The sequence below is a fragment of the Nipponia nippon genome, unplaced genomic scaffold (assembly GCF_047370975.1).
Source record: "Nipponia nippon isolate SJK-2023a ecotype South Korea unplaced genomic scaffold, ASM4737097v1 scaffold_9, whole genome shotgun sequence".
Classification (NCBI taxonomy): Eukaryota; Metazoa; Chordata; class Aves; order Pelecaniformes; family Threskiornithidae; genus Nipponia; species Nipponia nippon.
This window is the reverse complement of record NW_028262413.1, coordinates 35,807,472-35,825,672: the sequence shown is the minus strand read 5'-3', so window position 1 is coordinate 35,825,672 and position 18,201 is coordinate 35,807,472. Positions and strand designations below refer to the sequence as shown.

At 39.2% G+C, this 18,201-nt stretch overlaps 1 protein-coding gene across 4 annotated transcripts; it reads left to right on the top strand.

Moving 5' to 3' along the window:
- The first annotated feature begins 373 nt into the window (after window positions 1–373).
- Window positions 374–14,988, top strand: LEO1 (LEO1 component of Paf1/RNA polymerase II complex). 4 transcript variants are annotated; one of them, XR_015701417.1, is made up of 13 exons: window positions 374–515; window positions 1,734–2,459; window positions 2,719–2,826; window positions 3,583–3,677; window positions 4,355–4,500; window positions 5,924–6,008; window positions 6,352–6,446; window positions 6,733–6,867; window positions 7,469–7,604; window positions 7,904–8,090; window positions 8,363–8,460; window positions 12,375–12,556; window positions 13,352–14,988. XR_015701417.1 is itself a non-coding variant. In XM_087744400.1 (12 exons), the coding sequence occupies exons 1-12, from the start codon at window positions 458–460 to the stop codon at window positions 12,445–12,447; spliced, it is 1,935 nt and encodes a 644-aa protein (XP_087600526.1). In that variant the 5' UTR covers window positions 374–457; the 3' UTR covers window positions 12,448–12,647. The 4 variants fall into 4 exon arrangements, 3 of the variants coding, with proteins under 3 accessions (XP_087600526.1, XP_087600525.1, XP_087600524.1); XM_087744400.1 differs by lacking the exon at window positions 13,352–14,988 and having other exon boundaries at window positions 2,722–2,826; window positions 12,379–12,647; XM_087744399.1 differs by lacking the exon at window positions 13,352–14,988 and having other exon boundaries at window positions 2,722–2,826; window positions 12,375–12,647.
- The last annotated feature ends 3,213 nt before the right edge of the window (window positions 14,989–18,201 follow it).

Below are 18,201 nucleotides of genomic sequence, written 5' to 3'. Positions count from 1 at the left end.
ACAAGCGCTAGCAGCAGGAACTTCACGGGAGAGCGCGAGGGAGCAGTGCCGCGTCTGGCCGGTCAGCGGGCGGGGCCGGTGCCTGCAGGCAGCGCACCCCCGGCGCTCGCCTGTCGTTCTGCCGCCGGCCCCGCTCCAGCCCGCCCCGGCCCCCGGGCACTGCCAGACCCCGCACCCGGGACAAATCCTCCGTCACTTATTTCTCACAACGCCGCTCTCTGCGTCAATAAACCGTGCCCGGTTCCTCGGGGGGTGGGGTGGAGGGGGATGGAGTGTCGCAGCCACCGCCCGGCTGGCTGTCACCGACGGCAGCGGAGCCCGCTGTCCACGGCTACCGCCGTGGGGCGCGGCCCCTTTAAGAGCAGCCTCTTCCTCCTCCCCCTCCTCCCGCCCGGCGCTCCGTAGTTGCGTCACTGAGCGGCGCCGGCGGTGTGGCCGTGGGCGCGCGGCCGTCGCCATGGCCGACATGGAGGACCTCTTCGGCAGCGACGCCGACTCGGAGGCCGAGCAGAAAGGTGCGGGGCGCCGCGCTCCCCCTTCCCGCCCCGCAGGCGGGCCTGGCGCCGGCCGCGCCGCCCTCCCGGGCCTCGTCCCCTCCCGCAGCCCTCAGCCGCCGGGAGGAGGGCGCAGGCCTGCGGGGGATGGAGCCGGCGGGCGGGTGGTGCTGTCCCCGAGGCTCCGGGGTTAGCCTCCCTCCTCCCGGCGGCATCGCTCAGGCGGCGGGCGTTGCCCCGGGCCTCCTTTGCACACCCGCTTCTCTGGCCAGAAGGCAAAGGAGGCCGCCTTCGCGTAGCTGTGCCCTGCCTCGGAGCGCCTCGCTGCCGTGAGGGGGGCCGGCTGCGGCAGGGGCCCGTGCCTGCCCCTCCGCCTGCCCTGACAGAAGGGCCCCGGTCTCACGGCTGGGGCCGCATGCAAAAGCGGTTTGTAGTGGCCGTTTTCCATCAGGGCAGCCGTGGAAAACTCATGATCGGAAACAAAAGCAAAGCGCCCTTCTGAATTTGGTAACGCTTAATCATACGCTTGCTTAGAGCTGTTTGGATTTGACACAGTGGAAACAAGGCGTGTTTCCCGTTTGCCCCTTGTTATCTGAAAAAGTTTTAGCTGTTGTCAGCACCTGAAGAAAAATGTTGGAACACGTCCCGGTTTAAGTCATTTGTATATTTTTAAAATGCTTGTCTCGATTTCTGTAAATTATTTTGGAAGGCAGATGTTCCTTTTTTTTCCTGCTCGAAACTGCCTTCAACAACCTCAGCATTCAAGAGTAGCTCCATTGTAACAAACATGTCAGGGTACATAAGACAGCTAACTTGGGTTAAAGAAATGATGACAGTTTTAGATTTGTAGGATCGCATAAGCCATATGTAAGTATTTACTTATTTTAAGCCCTCACTGTTTCAAATTTTATTTTCTTTACTTTCGTATAATTGGTTAGTGTTTCTACAACTTTAGAATCCTAGACAATAGCTTGTGGTTTGAAACTTTGTGTGGCATCCATTGTTTTTCATTGTGTCTTTCATTGGCTGTGCCTTTATTGGTAGACACCTTATTGTTCTAGGTAACTTGTATAGTTCGTTCTTACAGTTCTGTGTAAGTTGTCTCTCTGAGTTTTGGGGGTTTTTTGTGTGGTTTGGTTTTGTTATTTGTGTTTTTTTTTTTTTAAACAATGCCCATCATCTTATGTGCATCTTTGTAGGGACATTTGAACTCTTGAAAGGGTGATGTTTGTTTTGCAGATTCCGATTCTGGATCTGAGTCTGATTCCGATCAGGAGAACGCTGGCTCTGGTAGTAACGCTTCTGGAAGTGACAGTGACCAGGATGATGACAGGGAGGCAGTAAAACCTAGTAATAAGGAGTTATTTGGAGATGATAGTGAGGATGAAGGGGCATCCCATCACACAGGGAGTGACAACCACTCTGAACGATCCTACAATCGCTCTGAGGCTTCAGGACATTCTGAGCATGAAGATAACGATCAGTCGGACGTGGACCAGCACAGTGTTTCAGAAGCTGCTCATGATGATGAGGAGGATGATCGCGGGCATGGGTCAGATGAAGGCAGTCATCATTCAGAGGGAGATGGTTCTGAAAAAGCACATTCAGAGGATGAGAAGTGGGGCAAGGAGGACAAAAGCGATCAGTCAGACGATGAGGAGAGACAGCAGAACTCTGATGATGAGGAGAGACAGCAGAACTCTGACGATGAGGAGAAAGTGCAGAACTCTGATGAAGATGAAAGGCCACAGATGTCTGATGATGAGGAAAGACTCCAGAACTCAGACGAGGAGAAAATGCAGAACTCCGATGATGAGGAGAGGCCGCAGGTCTCAGATGAGGAGAAGATGCAGAACTCGGATGATGATGAAAGGGCCCAGCATTCTGACGAGGAGAAGATGCAGAACTCTGACGATGACGGAAGAGCCCAGCACTCCGATGAGGAGGACCAAGAGCATAAATCTGGTAGGACTGAATACAGTGGTAATGATTTGCTTCTGGTTTGATCTCTCTTTATTGTTTCATTTGTATTGGCCTGAAAAGATTCAGACTTCAGTGTAAAGGCATTAATCACATAGCTTTCAACTATAGTCATCTTTGTAATTTTTTTTTTTATGCAACACTTTTAAATTCCTTTTCATCTGAATCAACTTATTAATACAAAGGAATGTTAAAATATGCAGAACAAAATTTTTAATTTGCTGAGAATAATTATGCTCCTTAGTAGAGTCTGCAAGGGGAAGCGATAGCGAAGACGAAGTTCTGCGAATGAAGCGAAAGAAACCAATTGCATCAGATTCAGAAGTGGACAGTGATACAGAAGGACAGAAAGGTAAACGGTGGCGTTGTTTTGTGGGGTTTTGGTTCATTTAATCCTCATCTTAAGCGCGCCGTTCATCTCCTACAGAAGTTGATAAAATTGATAGCGCTTGCTGTATGGTGTAACTGTAGTGCCATGGAGATAACAAAACAGCACAGCAAGAATTCTGTGTGGGGAAGTACACGCTGTGTTTCTGCTGATTGTCCCTAGTTAGCTGTATCGGTTTTCCAGTTTCTTCCATGAGAGACAGTGCTTTTCTTTTGCAAATGTTGGTTCGCACATTTTTACTGAAAGATGTTAAGAAATGGTGCCTCTAATCAGAGCAGCCCAGAGAAGCTATACTGGTTTTTGTGATGTTCAGCAGGCTGAGAAAGAGGTGTTGATTCTTCAGAGAAGTAAAACCTCCAAAATGCATAATGAAGTTGCTGTTTATATATATTTAAGTTGTTTACTTGAGTAAGGGATGATCTTATACTCTTGATTCTTCTGTTGCCATTTTTCAACTAGATTCTCTTATTTGATAGAGCCTTTCCAGGAAAACATACCTTGAATCCTTAGCTTAAAAATACAAGGGAAAACTGTTTTTCAGGATAAGAGGATAATGTGTGCTTCATAAACATTGGCAGTTTTTAACCTTTGTAGGTGATTTCAAGTGGTAATAAAAGTGAAGGATGTGTTAATATTTTTTTTTTTCTGTGCGTGTGCTTGCATGTAGGGGTGTGTGTGCACATATATATGTATTTTAAAATAGAAATTTTTCTGCTCAAGAGCATGCAGATGTCATGGATCTCTTTGGAGGTGCAGATGACATTTCCTCAGGGAGTGATGGAGAAGACAAGCCACCAACGCCAGGACAGCCCATTGTGAGTAGACTTGACTTTTGAAATAATTAACGTGTCATTCCACTCTGAAATGTGGAACACTGATTGAGTTTGATAATATTTTAGTGAAAAAAAAAGACTAATGGCATTAAGTAAGCATTACAGATAATTTTGCCCTAGCTAAAAGAATGATTAAAGTTTTATACATAGCAATATCAGATGGATTCATTTATCTCCCTTCCCCCACCCCTGCTCCACTTTTTGTACTTGGAAGAAATATACGGAGTAGTTTTCATTGTCATCAAGTAAAATACAAAGTCATAGCTGTCTTTGGTACCTTAGTACAGCTATTTGACAAATATTTCATTTTGGGTCTTGATGATAATACGTAAAAATTTTTTTTTATCTAGGAAAAGTTGTCCCCCATTTACTCTCCAGTGCTTAGCTGAAAACTGTATGTCAGCTCCTCTGCTATTTCCTTACTGTCTTTGGTCTCTTGAGTTTGCACTGGTATTTGAAATCACTTTAAGTGGTGTATGAAAATTCTGAATTGGATTGCTTTCACTGAAAATGTGCAAGCTCTTTTACCGAAAGCTTTCTGATCTCGCTCTGTGCATATGGATGACTTTTCTTCAAGCAAAAGGTAAGAGCTTATTAGAGCAACAGTAGCCAGATAGACTTTTTTTCACTTATGCTCCTATTTGCCTTTTTGTCATTAGGATGAGAATGGACTGAGTCAAGAACAGCAGGAAGAAGAGCCCATTCCAGAGACTAGAATAGAGGTAGAAATACCAAAAGTAAACACAGATTTGGGTAACGATTTGTATTTTGTGAAGCTGCCCAACTTCCTTAGCGTGGAGCCCAGGTAATTGCACATTAAATACATGATTGATAAGGCTTTTCAGTGTTTCCCTGTATTGCTTTTGTTTTAGTAATACAATTAAATATGTTGGCCATACTTAAAATGGTTGACATTAAGTTGCACACTTTTAGTTGTGATCAGTCAATAATAATATCTACTGTTGTTACCTAATCGAGTGCTGAGTGATTTTCGTAGGAGCTGGGGTTTCAGCTTGATTGAATAACTTTTTGTCTTTAAAAAACAAAAATATGATTTAATTGAAAGCGCATGCTATCAGTTGGATGTTAAACACAGGTTCAGGCTCTCAGAGATGTGAAAGCCAAATGTACAGGATCTTTATGCACTTTGGAGTGATAAAAACATAATTTTGGATTTTAGAATAAGCCCTTTTTTATTTGTGTATGCTAAACGTACTATTTAACTATGGAGAGGCTGATTACTCATTTTCGTATTTACCTAACTTAAGCTAAAGAAATTTTCTGGAATTCATAAGGAGAAACAAAATAAATTATTAAGAGTTGTTTGTGATCTTAGGTTTGGCCCTAAAGCCCACCTTCAGCACTTGTAGTAAATTGCTGTTAAATCTGTCTCTTCAAGTGTTTCATTAAGCAACTTTATTGCATTGTTTAATAGGTGTCTTGTTAGGTGGCAGTGTAGCATTGTTTCTGTTATACATCAGTTAAATTATTCTTGCTGGCTTTCAAGCTATAGACTGTTTCGGGAGAGAAGTGTTAAGAATCCGGTTAGTGGCTGTAATCAGCGAGAGACGTTCTGAGGATCTTTGGGGTCAGACAGGACTGAAAATGTAATTGTACAGTGGCAGAGTCTGTTTATCACTTCTTTCCCTTGCAGCAGCCTGGAAACTATTAGGAAGGAGGCTGGGGAATTGCCTTCCCCCACTCACTCCCACCCCAGTCATCAGGTTTTTTGATGGAAGAGAGGAAAAACAATCTTATCTTCCTTTCCCTTTGGTTTTGAGATTTAAATAGAAAAATGGCAAAGATTGTGCTCTTATAAAATCCCTAATTCACCACGTTTATAAGATGATATTTTTCCTTTTTATTTTCTGTGTATAATATTGTATATATTTTGTTCCAGACTTAACCCTGACCTCATCATCCTGATACTAAGGAAACAGTATTTTCTGAGGCAGACTTGCTTTCTTTAGCTAGAACCATTTAGAGGGTCTGAATGTTAAAGTGCCTGTAATTGATGGTAGTGAGGACACTTGGGTAGGCCTCCTGTGGTGTAGAATCAATGCAGTAAATTACATTACTGCAGAAATGGCTGTCTCACAGCTGCGGGGTCTACTGTTCTGTGCAGTGTATAATTTAAACCTTTCAAGCACCTCTTATTTTGCACAACTCTAGAATAATGTGGATTAATTTTTAGAAGAATAAAGACTGTATTATATAATTTATTGCAGACCTTTTGATCCCCAGTATTATGAAGATGAATTTGAAGATGAGGAGATGCTTGATGAAGAGGGTAGAACTAGGTTAAAACTCAAGGTATAATATTAATTTTCCTTTTCTTTTTTACACTCATCTAGCCACACTTTTTCAAAGTCTGTTTCAGGTATTTCAGAGTGGTGTTTTGAGTTATGGTTCAGATTATGAAAGTGAGGAGCAGTTCAGCACTGAGAAAAGTTGATCCATTTTAGTAATAAATTAAAAAAAAAGCTTGACAGCTACGTTTCGCCTATAAAAGTGATACCTTTCATTTTCATGTCTTTGCATCATGCAGCAAATTATTTAGCCTTTCTAACTGTAATTCTTGACCTATATAGAGTATATTTTACCACAGTATTCCTTACTATGAGTTAGAAAAAGTGTTTTGGTTTTTTCCCCACAGGTAGAAAACACAATACGATGGCGGATGCGACGAGATGAGGAAGGGAATGAGATCAGAGAAAGTAATGCACGGATAGTGAAATGGTCAGATGGAAGGTTAGTTTGGACTTTTTGCTGTTGAAGGAATACAATTATTCATACAGTGAAATGCCATGGCATGCAAAATTGGAAGGTCAGCAAACTTTGATGTCAGTTCTGCACAGCAGAAATTATTTTAGTCTCAGTGCTTTGAAAATTTTATGCTCTGTGTAGTTTGGATTGAAATATAATTATTGGCTGTCTATAAAAAGGAAACATGAAGGCTTTCTCATTTCTTAGAAAAGAGGCAAAAAATAGACCATAGAGGCTTTATCAAGTAACTGATACATGAATCTCTTTTAAGCATGTCTCTCCACTTGGGCAATGAGGTCTTTGATGTGTACAAGGCACCACTACAGGGAGATCACAACCATTTGTTTATCAGACAAGGGACAGGTCTACAAGGACAGGCTGTTTTCAAGACAAAGTTAACCTTCAGGTAAACACGCTGTTCTATATTAAACATTGATACTACTTTTGCAATTAAGTGTTGTAACTAGTACATAAAAATTAGAGATATCAGTTTGTAAACCTTCAGAGCTTAACTGTTTAATAAGAATGTGCTATTTTCCAAAGTCAGTATTTCAATAAGATTCTTCCTAAATTAGGTGTCCCAGTTTGAAAGGTTAATATGCTATTCACTGCAATATGTTGGCTACATTTGTGTTTTTATATATTTTTTTATTTGCTTTTTTAAGTGCAAGTCGTCATCTGAATCAGAAAGAATATTAATATTCCCTGAAATGAACCTTTCTTCTGATGCACAATTGCTATCAAGATGATGATTATGTCTAGGGATATTGACGTGAAATGTGAGGATGATTATTTAGGCTGGTAATAGATGCAGATGGTTTGCTGAGAGAGGAATTGCCATCTCCAGTAGCTGTTTCGGTGCACATAAATAAATAAAAAAAGGATGATGTTTTTACTTTTGTGCAGATGAATCTTTGAAATCTTAAGTATGCTGGCCTTACTGTTGTCCTTTAAAGATGGATACATTCCTTTTAAGAAGTATTTAACCCATAGCCATTTTTTAACAGGCCACACTCTACAGACAGTGCCACTCACAGGAAGATGACTCTGTCTCTGGCAGATAGATGTTCAAAGACGCAGAAAATCCGTATTTTGCCAATGGCAGGTCGCGATCCAGAGTCTCAGCGCACAGAAATGATTAAGGTATTGTGGCATGGAGCTCTCTTATCTGATGATTCAGAAAAATCACAACTGTAATAGAGCTGAACATTTCTGAACATTTTATGACTTTATGAAAAGCCGAGTGTATTTTGGAATTACAGACGAAAGTTGTTAGCCATGGGTGCAGTCTGCTTAACCTTACAGATTACAAAAAAGTCAGAATATGTACAATCTTTACACTGCTGTGAAATTATTTCAAAAGCTACAGTAGAATACAAGGTGGTCTTCAGTGGTTTTTTTTTTCCCCTCAGTCTTTATATATTGCTTCTTTCTTTGGACAGAAAGAAGAGGAGAGATTAAGAGCATCCATTCGTAGAGAATCTCAGCAGCGAAGAATGCGGGAGAAGCAGCATCAGCGTGGTCTGAGTGCAAATTATTTAGAACCTGATCGCTATGATGAAGAGGATGAGGGAGATGATGCAATCAGTCTGGCAGCTATCAAAAACAGATACAAAGGTGGCATCAGAGGTAATAATAAACCTTACCAGCATGTAAGTAGGGCCTGTGTGATTTAGATGGGTTAATTTCACAGGAGAGTCCTGGTAAGATTGTATTTTGCCAGTTCATTTGATACATGAGGAGATAAGAATTCAGCTCGTATAAGCTTATTTTGTGTACTCTGGGGTTAGATTCTGCCAGCTTTTTGTGGGACTAAATGTAAGAGAATTATTTTTAATATTCTCTCTTCCTCACTGATTTCAGGTGAAGATAAATATTTGTCTTTTCATTTTTCTCTGTAGAGGAACGTGCTAGAATCTACTCTTCTGACAGTGATGAAGGCTCAGATGAAGATAAAACACAAAGGCTACTCAAGGCAAAGAAACTTACTAGTGATGAGGTAAGAAAAGGACTTTGTTCTTAACCTACTCCTTTTCAGTCAGGAACGTTTCTTGCACTATATCTAATTTTTAAAGCAGAGACTTTTGTAGTTTCATTCATGCTGTGATGAATTTATTATTTGACTTGGCATGCTTTCCATAGTAATTAATCATCAATTTCTTATACGCTGCATTAGTTCATAGACCTGAGTGATTCCCAAAGGAGGTCACTATTGTTATTGCTGATTTAAAGATGGAAAAATTTATGCGGAGTTATGTAAAATGACTTTACTGAAATTATGCAAGGAGTAAGAAGACTTGATATTGGAATCTTAGTGTAGTGTTGTCTCCTAAGCTACATGGTCCTCTCCTGTTTATTATGGAAATAGCTGAAGCATTTTCACATAGTATTTCTGCTCTTTTTAAGTAGAAGAGTTAAAAAAATGAGTTAAAAAGAGTTAACGTCCGTTGCTAAACAGATGTTATCCATCACCCAAGTATCATCCTAAACATTGGGCCATGATCAAGTTAACTGGTAGCTACAGCAGTAGTGCTGTTTCCTCTTCTAAAATTTTATTGGTTTGTACTTTATCACTGCTGGGTATAAGCAAATGAATCTTTGTGTATATCACATCTTCAGGTTTAATTCATTTCAAGTAATGTCACTGCTGCTGATACAGCACTGCAGTGTAACACTTTTCAAAATTGACAGATACCATTTCTGAGATTAAAATTTAACTATTTTCAGCCAGTGGTAGAAGTGGAACCAGGAAGTATATGGACGCCGTCCTATATCAGCTATACCTGTGTAGTCTGTTTTCCTGACCCTTACTCCTCATTGTAAAATGCTTCTGTGGCAAAGAGCCGTAGGACATTTACTCTGTACCTTGGGAAGCTGAAAGAAGAGGGAATTTTGGAATTCCTGACAAAGGGCAATTGACGCTGGCTCCCTGGCTTCCCACTGCCCTGTTGAAGAGGGAATTGGGCTGGGTCAGGTGTTTGGCCTACTTGGTTTTAGTAGCCCTTTAGTTTGCTTTCCTGTAGACACCACCAGTTCTGTATTACCGTACTCTTGCTGTTGATCAATGTAGTGCGGCCCCGAGTTGCAGCTGTGCTTGCATTTCTCTCAAGCCAAGCATGACTTAGGAGTGGTAGTTCGGACACACCTGAGCTCTGCTGATAGTCACCTCCACTTATGTGGCAGAGTAATAAATACAAACTAACTTAGGTTCTTATTACTACCTTGTAGGTTATGAGAGATGTTTTTACAGTGGCATGCTAGTTTGATTAATGTTCCTTTCCTGTTTTACTGTAAATTACATTTTATTTAAACGTTTAAGCGTAGAATATCATGCAGAAATTTAAAAAAAGGAAGTTTGAATAGGTCAGTGTAAGCTTATGGAATATTTTTTAATGCTTTATATTGCTATTTCCTTTAAGAGATTAATTTAAATGTTTAAATTATTTTAACTATTACCCTAAGATTTCTTTCAGTTGATTTCCTACAGTCATATCTAGTGTGCTACTCTAATAGCTGCAGAAGTGGCTAGAACCTTATTCTTGAGTTTTAGAGGCTTCCATAATAAAACACCCTTTTCTTCTGAAAAGAGTAATTTTGCAGCATAGCTTGCTATGTGTCCTCCTAGTGAATGAATGCATGTCAGACTTCTGTAATCACAGCTGCTGAAATTCCAAACTTGTGTTTAAATGATGGATATATGACATAGTTTTCAGTATTGCACATACCTCTATAATGTCAGAAATCTTAATTTTTGAAGGAGTAAGTTTGCTCTCATTTGCATTTCTATACTGTGCTTCCTGTAAACTCCTCGGGAGGCATGTCTTATTTCCCAGCCCGTTGGATGTTTGCCACAGTCTGAATGCATGTTCTTGCTGCTGTGACACTACTCCTCTTATACTGTCAGCTGAGTATTTGCACTAATAGGCATTGTACTATGAAGCAGAAGTAAAAATTAGTTTTTCTTTTCCAGACATAGATTCTGGCTTTTTATCATACACTGAGGAAAATTTAATATTTCAGAAAGTATGACAGTAATCCTGGAGACAGCCATAGTGAGGCATGTAGACAAAACTGTAATTTTGGGAGCTTTGTTAGTATTTGTTAGTAGAAATTGAATCATTTATAAGACACTACTAGTTGTTAGTTTATGATACAGCAATGTCAGGACTTTGCAATTCCAGTCTCTCATAAGAAAATGTCTAGTCAACAGCATTTCTCTGCTCCTTGAGGAATGATAGCCTCCATTTTAAAATTACATGACTTAAAGGTAATATTCCCATCAGGGCCACGGAGGGGTGCTACAGTATTACAAAAAAAAACCAAACCAACAGTGATGCATAACTACTTACTTTCAGTCACCACGTAGGAAGTATGGTATCTGTAATACGTATCCGCATACGTGAAGCACGGACTTCCTTGTACACAGACTTGCTTTTATGTGTTGTCATGCAACAACACAGTGCAAATCTTTGTCCTGATAACAATTTGTTACCATTACTGAAAATGTCAATCTACTATTAATACACTTTATCACCACATGGCAAGTAGTTTTACTGTTACTGTAGTTAGTGATGATATTCTGCTAAACAGGAACATGAATCATTTAACAATAGCCTAGCTAGATTACAAGAGAATACTTGCTCTGAGCAAGAAGCTATCATTGAGATTCCCACCCCTACTAATTTCTGTTTTCCATGCTTAAAATGCCTTCCTGAGATTCTCACTGTACTAAATTAATGTTAATATAGAATAAAATGCTTTGAATAAAAAATTATTCATTAGTTTTGAAACTCTAATGATTCATTAAAGTTCTGAAACTCAATCTTTGCTGCTGCTTAAAATCCAAGTAATATGCGTTGCTTTAAAAAAAAAAGCCCCCCCCCCCAAACAAACAAACAAACAAACAAAAAAATGGAAAAAGGGATGAGGTACTTAGACCTGAGGGTATTTTTAAAGATAATCATCTTTTTAAACAATAATTGAGTTACCACTTGTTTTTCATGTCAAAATTGATGAGTTTTGCATTAACAGCTAGTGATTTGTAGTTTGATTAAACATTTTCATAGCATTCTGATTTAAAATGTTGTTTGGAAGGATGATTTAAACTGAAATGGTGTAAATGCACATGGAATAAAAATCAACCTGTTGACTCTATATTTAGGTGCTAAAAATTTGGCATCCAGCCTATAAAAGTCATTATGGTATTGCTTGCAAACAGGTAATTAACTCAATGATTTGAGTTCCTTTGACCAGCTCTTTGAAGCCTCCTAAACTATTATATTTCTTGGACTGTAAACTGTGGTGTTGATTCTCAGTAGTAGTGGTTTCTCATCAGTCTTTTTCCTTTATGGCAGGCAGCAGTTTAAATTTTTTTTTAAATTAACAGACAAAATGCCTACCCACTTACTGCATTTCTTCTTTGCTTCAGTAGCTCTAATTTAGGGCGTACAAGTGTCAATAGTCTGAAGACTTAGCAAACCTACACAGGTTGTCTGAAGGGAAAGCTTCTGCACGTTGAAAAATTCGCTGCAAATTCTAGGAATTACCCATGCTCGTAAGACTTGCCGAGAATGATGTTGTACGTGCCATAAATCCAGATTATGACATAAATTACCTTCATGCCATAGTTCAGTTTGAAGCAGATACAGTTTCATGTCCACTGAGGGAAACGGAGCTGCAGCTGTATTATCGACCCTCTCAGGTTGGGGCTTGAGACTGGTAGCAATGTTGACTGAATTTAAAGTACTGATACATAAGAAGTCCTGCATCACAGTAGCACAAAGTGGAAAAACTAGAATTAATAATTTTGCTTTTCTTACGAGAAATACTTGAAAGTCTTTTTGTTGTTCTTCCGAGTTTTTTATTTTAGCTTGAAGTATGTTTTGTTTTGTGCTTGTCTTTTTTTGCCTTTAGGAAGGTGAACCTTCTGGAAAGAGAAAAGCAGAGGATGATGACAAAGCAAGTAAGAAGCATAAAAAATATGTGATCAGCGATGAAGAGGAAGAAGATGACGATTAATATTAAGGAAGCACAAAAGTTGATTTTTTTTTATATATATTTATATATATATTGTACAGTTCTCTTACAGCAAAGATGTAAGTAACCATAATGGGGTTATTTTGATAAAGGAAAATTCCATTGAAGTCTGTGTTTCTGGTGTGAATAAAGTTTTTTGACTTCCTTTTATTTTTTAAGATTATTTTTAAGATTATTGCAGCAACTGTTGCACCAGGGATCATCACAGTGCCAGTTTTTATCTTGCACAGTACATTTCAGTTTTGAGAATTGTAGTAACTGGTTATCCAAGTGAATTAATCAGTGATTTTTACTGAGTTCATTAGGAGAAACCATTCTAATCTTTATAGAATACTTAAATGATAAGTTTTCCTGACAAGGGTATGGTGATGTAGCTTACCGTTTTTATGGAAGGGTTGGAAGACGAGTAGTACAGTACAATTCTGTTTTTTTTTCCTAGATATTCCTTATTTCCTATTGACAGTACATTACTATGCTGGTATATTTTGATGACTGAAAATATTTCTTATCATGTTTGAGTAAACTGTGAAGTTCCTGCAGTTAGAATAGTTAACTGATCACATAAGACATGTATTTTTCATGCACTGAAGCCCAGAATGAAAATCTGCATCTTGCCTGAATGTTAATAATAATAACAGTAATACTAATAATTGGCACATGCTAGTGATGTAAATGTCAGAGTAAAAGAACTTATTGAAACAAAAGTAAGATATTTCTGCCAGCAGAGATGAAAGTCTCCTTTAAAAGGTGAAATGAACCACAATGTAAAAATATATCCTAACAATAGTGTCTCATAATCTCATATAATCCTTATGGTGCTATTTCCTGTTGTTCCTGGTTGGTTTTATAAATAGGTTTGTTTAGCTGGGAAGTCGCTGGAGGAGAATGTTCTGGACAGAATCATTGCTGCTTTTACACTATTTCTGAACACCTTATTTGATGACGCAACACCAGTTGTAAAGTGGGGAAAGGCTAGAAGAAATACCTGAACTTTTCCACACTTTCTTTCCAAGGTGAAATATCCCATATGTAGTTTCTCTCGGTGGTGAGAAAGCGTTCAGATGTTTTCTGTGTTGCTTTTTTAACTGACTTTTCATACAGTCCTACAGAGTTCGGATGCGACTTGAAAAAGGTAATAGAAAGAAAACAGAACTAGCTTAATGCTTCTTTAAACAAAACCATTGACTGATGCTGTGAAAAGTTTATTATGTGGATTTGTGTTACGTGAGATGAAATAAAGTAGCTGATAGTTACGTAAGAAGGCCTGTTACCCATCTCTCTCCTTCCCAGCTGAATTCTGCTTTTTTATGAAACAGTAGAAGGGTGCAAGTGCCTCATAGTGAGCATTTTGCTCTCGTGACATTCCCTGGTTCTTTGAGATACAGCTTTCAACCTGGACATCCTGCTTTTGTCATCTTTAATTAGGCTAGTAGTTTGTCAAAATACGCTACCTCCATTTCTCCTGCCTGGAAGGTACGGGAAGTGTTCTAGCTGCAGTAGCACGGAGCTCTGCGTGTGTTAATGTATTCTGCTGAGCAGCTGACTGCAGTGTAGACATTTGCAAGTATGAAAACAAAGTGAAAAATTTCAACTCGGAAGTCTGAGTGCCTGAGAAACTGTTCTTTTTTTCTATAATTAGTTATCTAAGAGTTCCTGTGCCTCTTCAATGTGTCGATAAAACCTTTCTCCATCGGCTGGAATTTTGACCCTGTAATCCTCTTAGTTTAGCCCTCTGCTGGGAGACTGGTTCCTCACATGAGGTTACCTGGTTTCCATTTGTCACCTCAGGAAGAAACCAGCTGTATAGAAAGGGACTCATTCTATATGGATGTAACGTGCTCTACTTTCATGTAAAAGCCTGCCAGATTATCTCTTAAACAACAAATCTGGCATATGGAAACACACCAGCATTTCACTGGTGATGTGTTTGCTTTTATGTCAGTTTAATTAAAGTGTTGGCTATTTTTATTTTTACTACACTCCTAAGAGTGAAAATGTTTTAATCACTTTCATAGGTTTGATGCTGACTTAAGCCTTTACTAAGTGGTCCATTTTAGCTTCCAAAAATGAGGCTTTTTGTGGATTACAAAGATGAAAAGAAGTAATTTTTTACACTGTCTTACTTTGTAAATTGCTCTTTTAAAGTCTTATTTAAATGTGGCATTTTAGAAAGTGTTTTCTCAGCTTAAATTGGTTTAACAATCATCTTGTAATTAAAGTCACTTGAATGAACTTAGCCTTATCCACAATATTTTTTTAGTTGTGAGTCGAATGTATAGTTTTATTTAACTCAAAGCCACTTTTTGCTATCCCTTTTCCCAGCCTCCAAGTATGTGAGAATTACTTGCAATTGTTTCTTTTTACCCAAATTAAAACTATTAAGCCGAAGGAAAGAGAATGTAGATTGAACCATGTTTACTCTTGTACTGATTGCTCAGAGTACTTCTTCCAGAAAGGGCATGATTTGAACAACTTCCAGCAAAGAAAAATTTCTTTGAAGACCTGATATTAAGCTGTGTGAGTACTAGATTTTCTGGCTAGTGGCAGAATGTAGGATAAATTCTCTTCCAACAGTCACTGAAAGCTGTCCTTGGCTATATAGTTTTGTTGTTTCAAGTATATCTTTCAACTGTATTCTGGTTTCCAGTTGCTGATCTGGAGTTTTCTTTCTAGTCCCTGGTAGCATTTTCCACCAGCCATTTTTCTCCGTCCTAGCCATGCAGCTTGGTGTGGATGTCATGTTGCAGCACACCTGATGGATCAAGGAGTGCCCACTGAAAGAAGCAGCTGCTCATGCAGTCCTTTGCTCTTTCTAGCAGCAGGTTTGCTAAGCTAGCCCAGCTCAGTGAGTCAACTTGCTAAACCGTCAGGAAATTTCTTTTCTGCTGAGTTCTTGTGTTTTCTGCCAGGCGTGCCTGGAGAGCTGCCTTATTGGCCGTGGGAGCATCAGAGCCAGCTCAATAAGTTGGTGTGGCCATGACCTGGGGGACATCAGGGAAGGGTGATCTCTTTGGCAGAGGTAAACATTGACTTGGCTTGCTTTTGAACACTTACCCTGACGACACAGAAAGAAGTGAATAGTTTTCTACTGGTGTAGCTGCCTGAAGTGGTACATTGAAAAGTCAGCTATGCCTTGAGGTGCTGCAAGGGGAAGCAGAGGTGGAGCAGAACAGATCCTGTATATGGCAGCAAGTTTCAGCTCAGCTCTGATAGGAAGCTGCAGCCTGAGGAACGTGTTAAACATGAGATGGTGACTTTCCTATGAAGTCATGGGTATTTATTTCTCAGCCAGTAGGCACGGGGGTCCTTGGTGTCAGCCCATTCTAGTAGAGTGCTTTTGTTTAGCAGCATGAGACTGCTAACCAGGCGCTCTGGGTGTTGTTGAATGTATAGAAATTGTTACATGGGAATGATTGAGAAGATGATTTGTTTCTGATAAATGTTCTTCTAATTTTTGCTATAAGAGGTATAACGTCTTACACTTGTGAAACTTAGGTAGGCTATTCTAATGCTCAGGAACTTGCCTGTGGCTTGACTTGGAAGTGCTTCTTGGAGAGCAATGTGACTAATACCGACTGTTGCCTAGCGATGCCCTTGGACTTGAGCTGGGTTTTCTTAATACTTGTCTGGACATGAAAGGCTTGCAGAAAAGCTGCAAACTGGTATTGATTACTAGCTTGTATCTTTAATTGCTTTAGAACTCCTGGGCATTCTGAGGAATTATATAAGCTAAGTAGTTGAGAAAATAACATAAAATTAAGCAAACCTATGCTGAAATGATTCTCTGACACGAAGCCTTTTTATTTAAAAAAAAAAAAAAGGAGAAAAATCCTTTGACAAGACTTTTGGTTTCTTAAGGTTTTTGGTGGCTGTTTTTAAAGGGTATTTTTATGCCTCAAAAGCCAATGAATCTTAGTTTACTGGGCTGATATTTGGAAGAAATCAGTTGTTGAAGTGGAAGCTTAACTTCAGAAAGTGGTTTTTGTTTTGGTCTGGGTTTTTTTTTCCCATTAAGGCTTAGTCTTGAAGAAATGGGAGGTGGTAGATCCAGTTTACCAACAAATGTAACTTCATGTCTCTGGGTTATGTTGAAATTTTCTGGGAAGCAGTAGCATTCATGCAGTTATTGTTAGTCATGGAATCATATCCATGTTGTATTATTTATTTATTGTAAATTAAAGATAAATAAAATCTTATAAAACAGTGGAAGTATTAACTAACATACCCTCTTTTTTATATCCTATCACTGAATCAGATTTTATCTTGTTTTACATTATTTCATGCTTTTCCTGTTCTTTGCAAGATACCTCATTTCAGAATATTACTGTGGAAGTGAGGTGCTAATCTTAGCCTGGTAATTTGGCAGTTTTCTGAGATTTTTCTTCATTGAGTGTAAAGATGTGTGGTAAACATTCTGTACAGGACAGGTCCTTACAGTAGGACTCATTATTGATCTTCTGATAAATCCATGTTTGGATACTGAAGGAGCACTCTCATTGTCAATATGTAAAGGAAATAAACATTAGGGTTTTGGTAACAGCAGTGCCAGCCCTTCCATTCAGGTGTTCAGTACACTGGTATTTAGTGTTCATGTGCTTCGTTGCAGGGGGTGGTGGTGTAATTTTGAGCTCTAGAATCCTGCTATAGCTCTTGGTCCAGTGTTGGTTCTGATCGTGTTTACTGCCTGCGGCTTTGAGGTTTGTTTACTAGTATAGAATAAGGTAACTGTCGTTAAACTGCGTGAGCTTGCTATCTCCTAGTCTTAGCTTTCAGCTTAAAATAAACTGCTACTTGGACTATGCTATGTTTGCGAAGGGAGAGAGAAGATAAGGAAGGATCAACCCAAAGTGTTGTGGCTAAAACATGGTTTGTTTGTTTGTTTTTTTTTTTCTTTTCTTGTTTTTCCCTCTCAAAAGTAACTGGAAAAAGCTCAAATGCCAAAATCACAGTTGTGCAATTTAAAATTGACCCTGGGCAGCTAGCGCATTTCCAAATTCACACCTGATAATGTTAGGGGGTTTCTCCTTTCTTGTAAGCAAGCTAATCTGTGTTGGTTTGAGGGAAGCTGTTAATTTAGATTCTGAAAGGTATCATTCTTTAAGTAAAGATATTTTGCATTTTTCTTAGAGGATACCTCATTTTATATTAACATTAACACCACTTGAGTTATTACCCCTTTTCCGTACCCACCTTGCTACACTATATGTCAGATCAGTAATTTGTCTTTTGGATTGAATTTTCCGTGTTGTTTCTCTCAGTACAGGTTTTTCTGGAGATTAGGAGAGGATATGAGAATATTCTTCCTTTGGAAAAAAATGCAAAATACTTACTGTCATTTTGAGAAGCATTGGTGATCGTTTACAGCTTCATGTCTGATGATGAAACAAGAGGCTTAAATAACAAGGACAGAAATAGTGGAGTGTTAGCTTACTGACTAAAAATGTTTGTCTGTTATTCTTCCCAACAGTTCTGTGAATTGCCTTGGGATGTAGATGGTGTTCCGCTTTTCTTCTTGGAACTTACACCACTGCTTTATTGAACATAAACAGTCTTAGGCTGATGTAGAAAGCTCAGGGTTTCATAGAACTGCAAATTTTGGCCTAAATATATTTGGATTCTTAAATCAGTTTTCTGAAAATGACTGGGACACGTTCTTATGTTGGGACTAACTACATTTAGATCAGCCTAGTGGGAGAACATAGGA

Coding starts and splice junctions, on each gene's coding strand:
- LEO1 (XM_087744398.1), top strand. CDS start 458: ATGGCCGACATGGAGGACCTCTTCGGCAGCGACGCCGACTCGGAGGCC. Junction 3,678..4,354: donor CAACGCCAGGACAGCCCATT/GTGAGTAGACTT, acceptor TTTTGTCATTAG/GATGAGAATGGACTGAGTCA. Junction 7,605..7,903: donor AGCGCACAGAAATGATTAAG/GTATTGTGGCAT, acceptor TTCTTTGGACAG/AAAGAAGAGGAGAGATTAAG.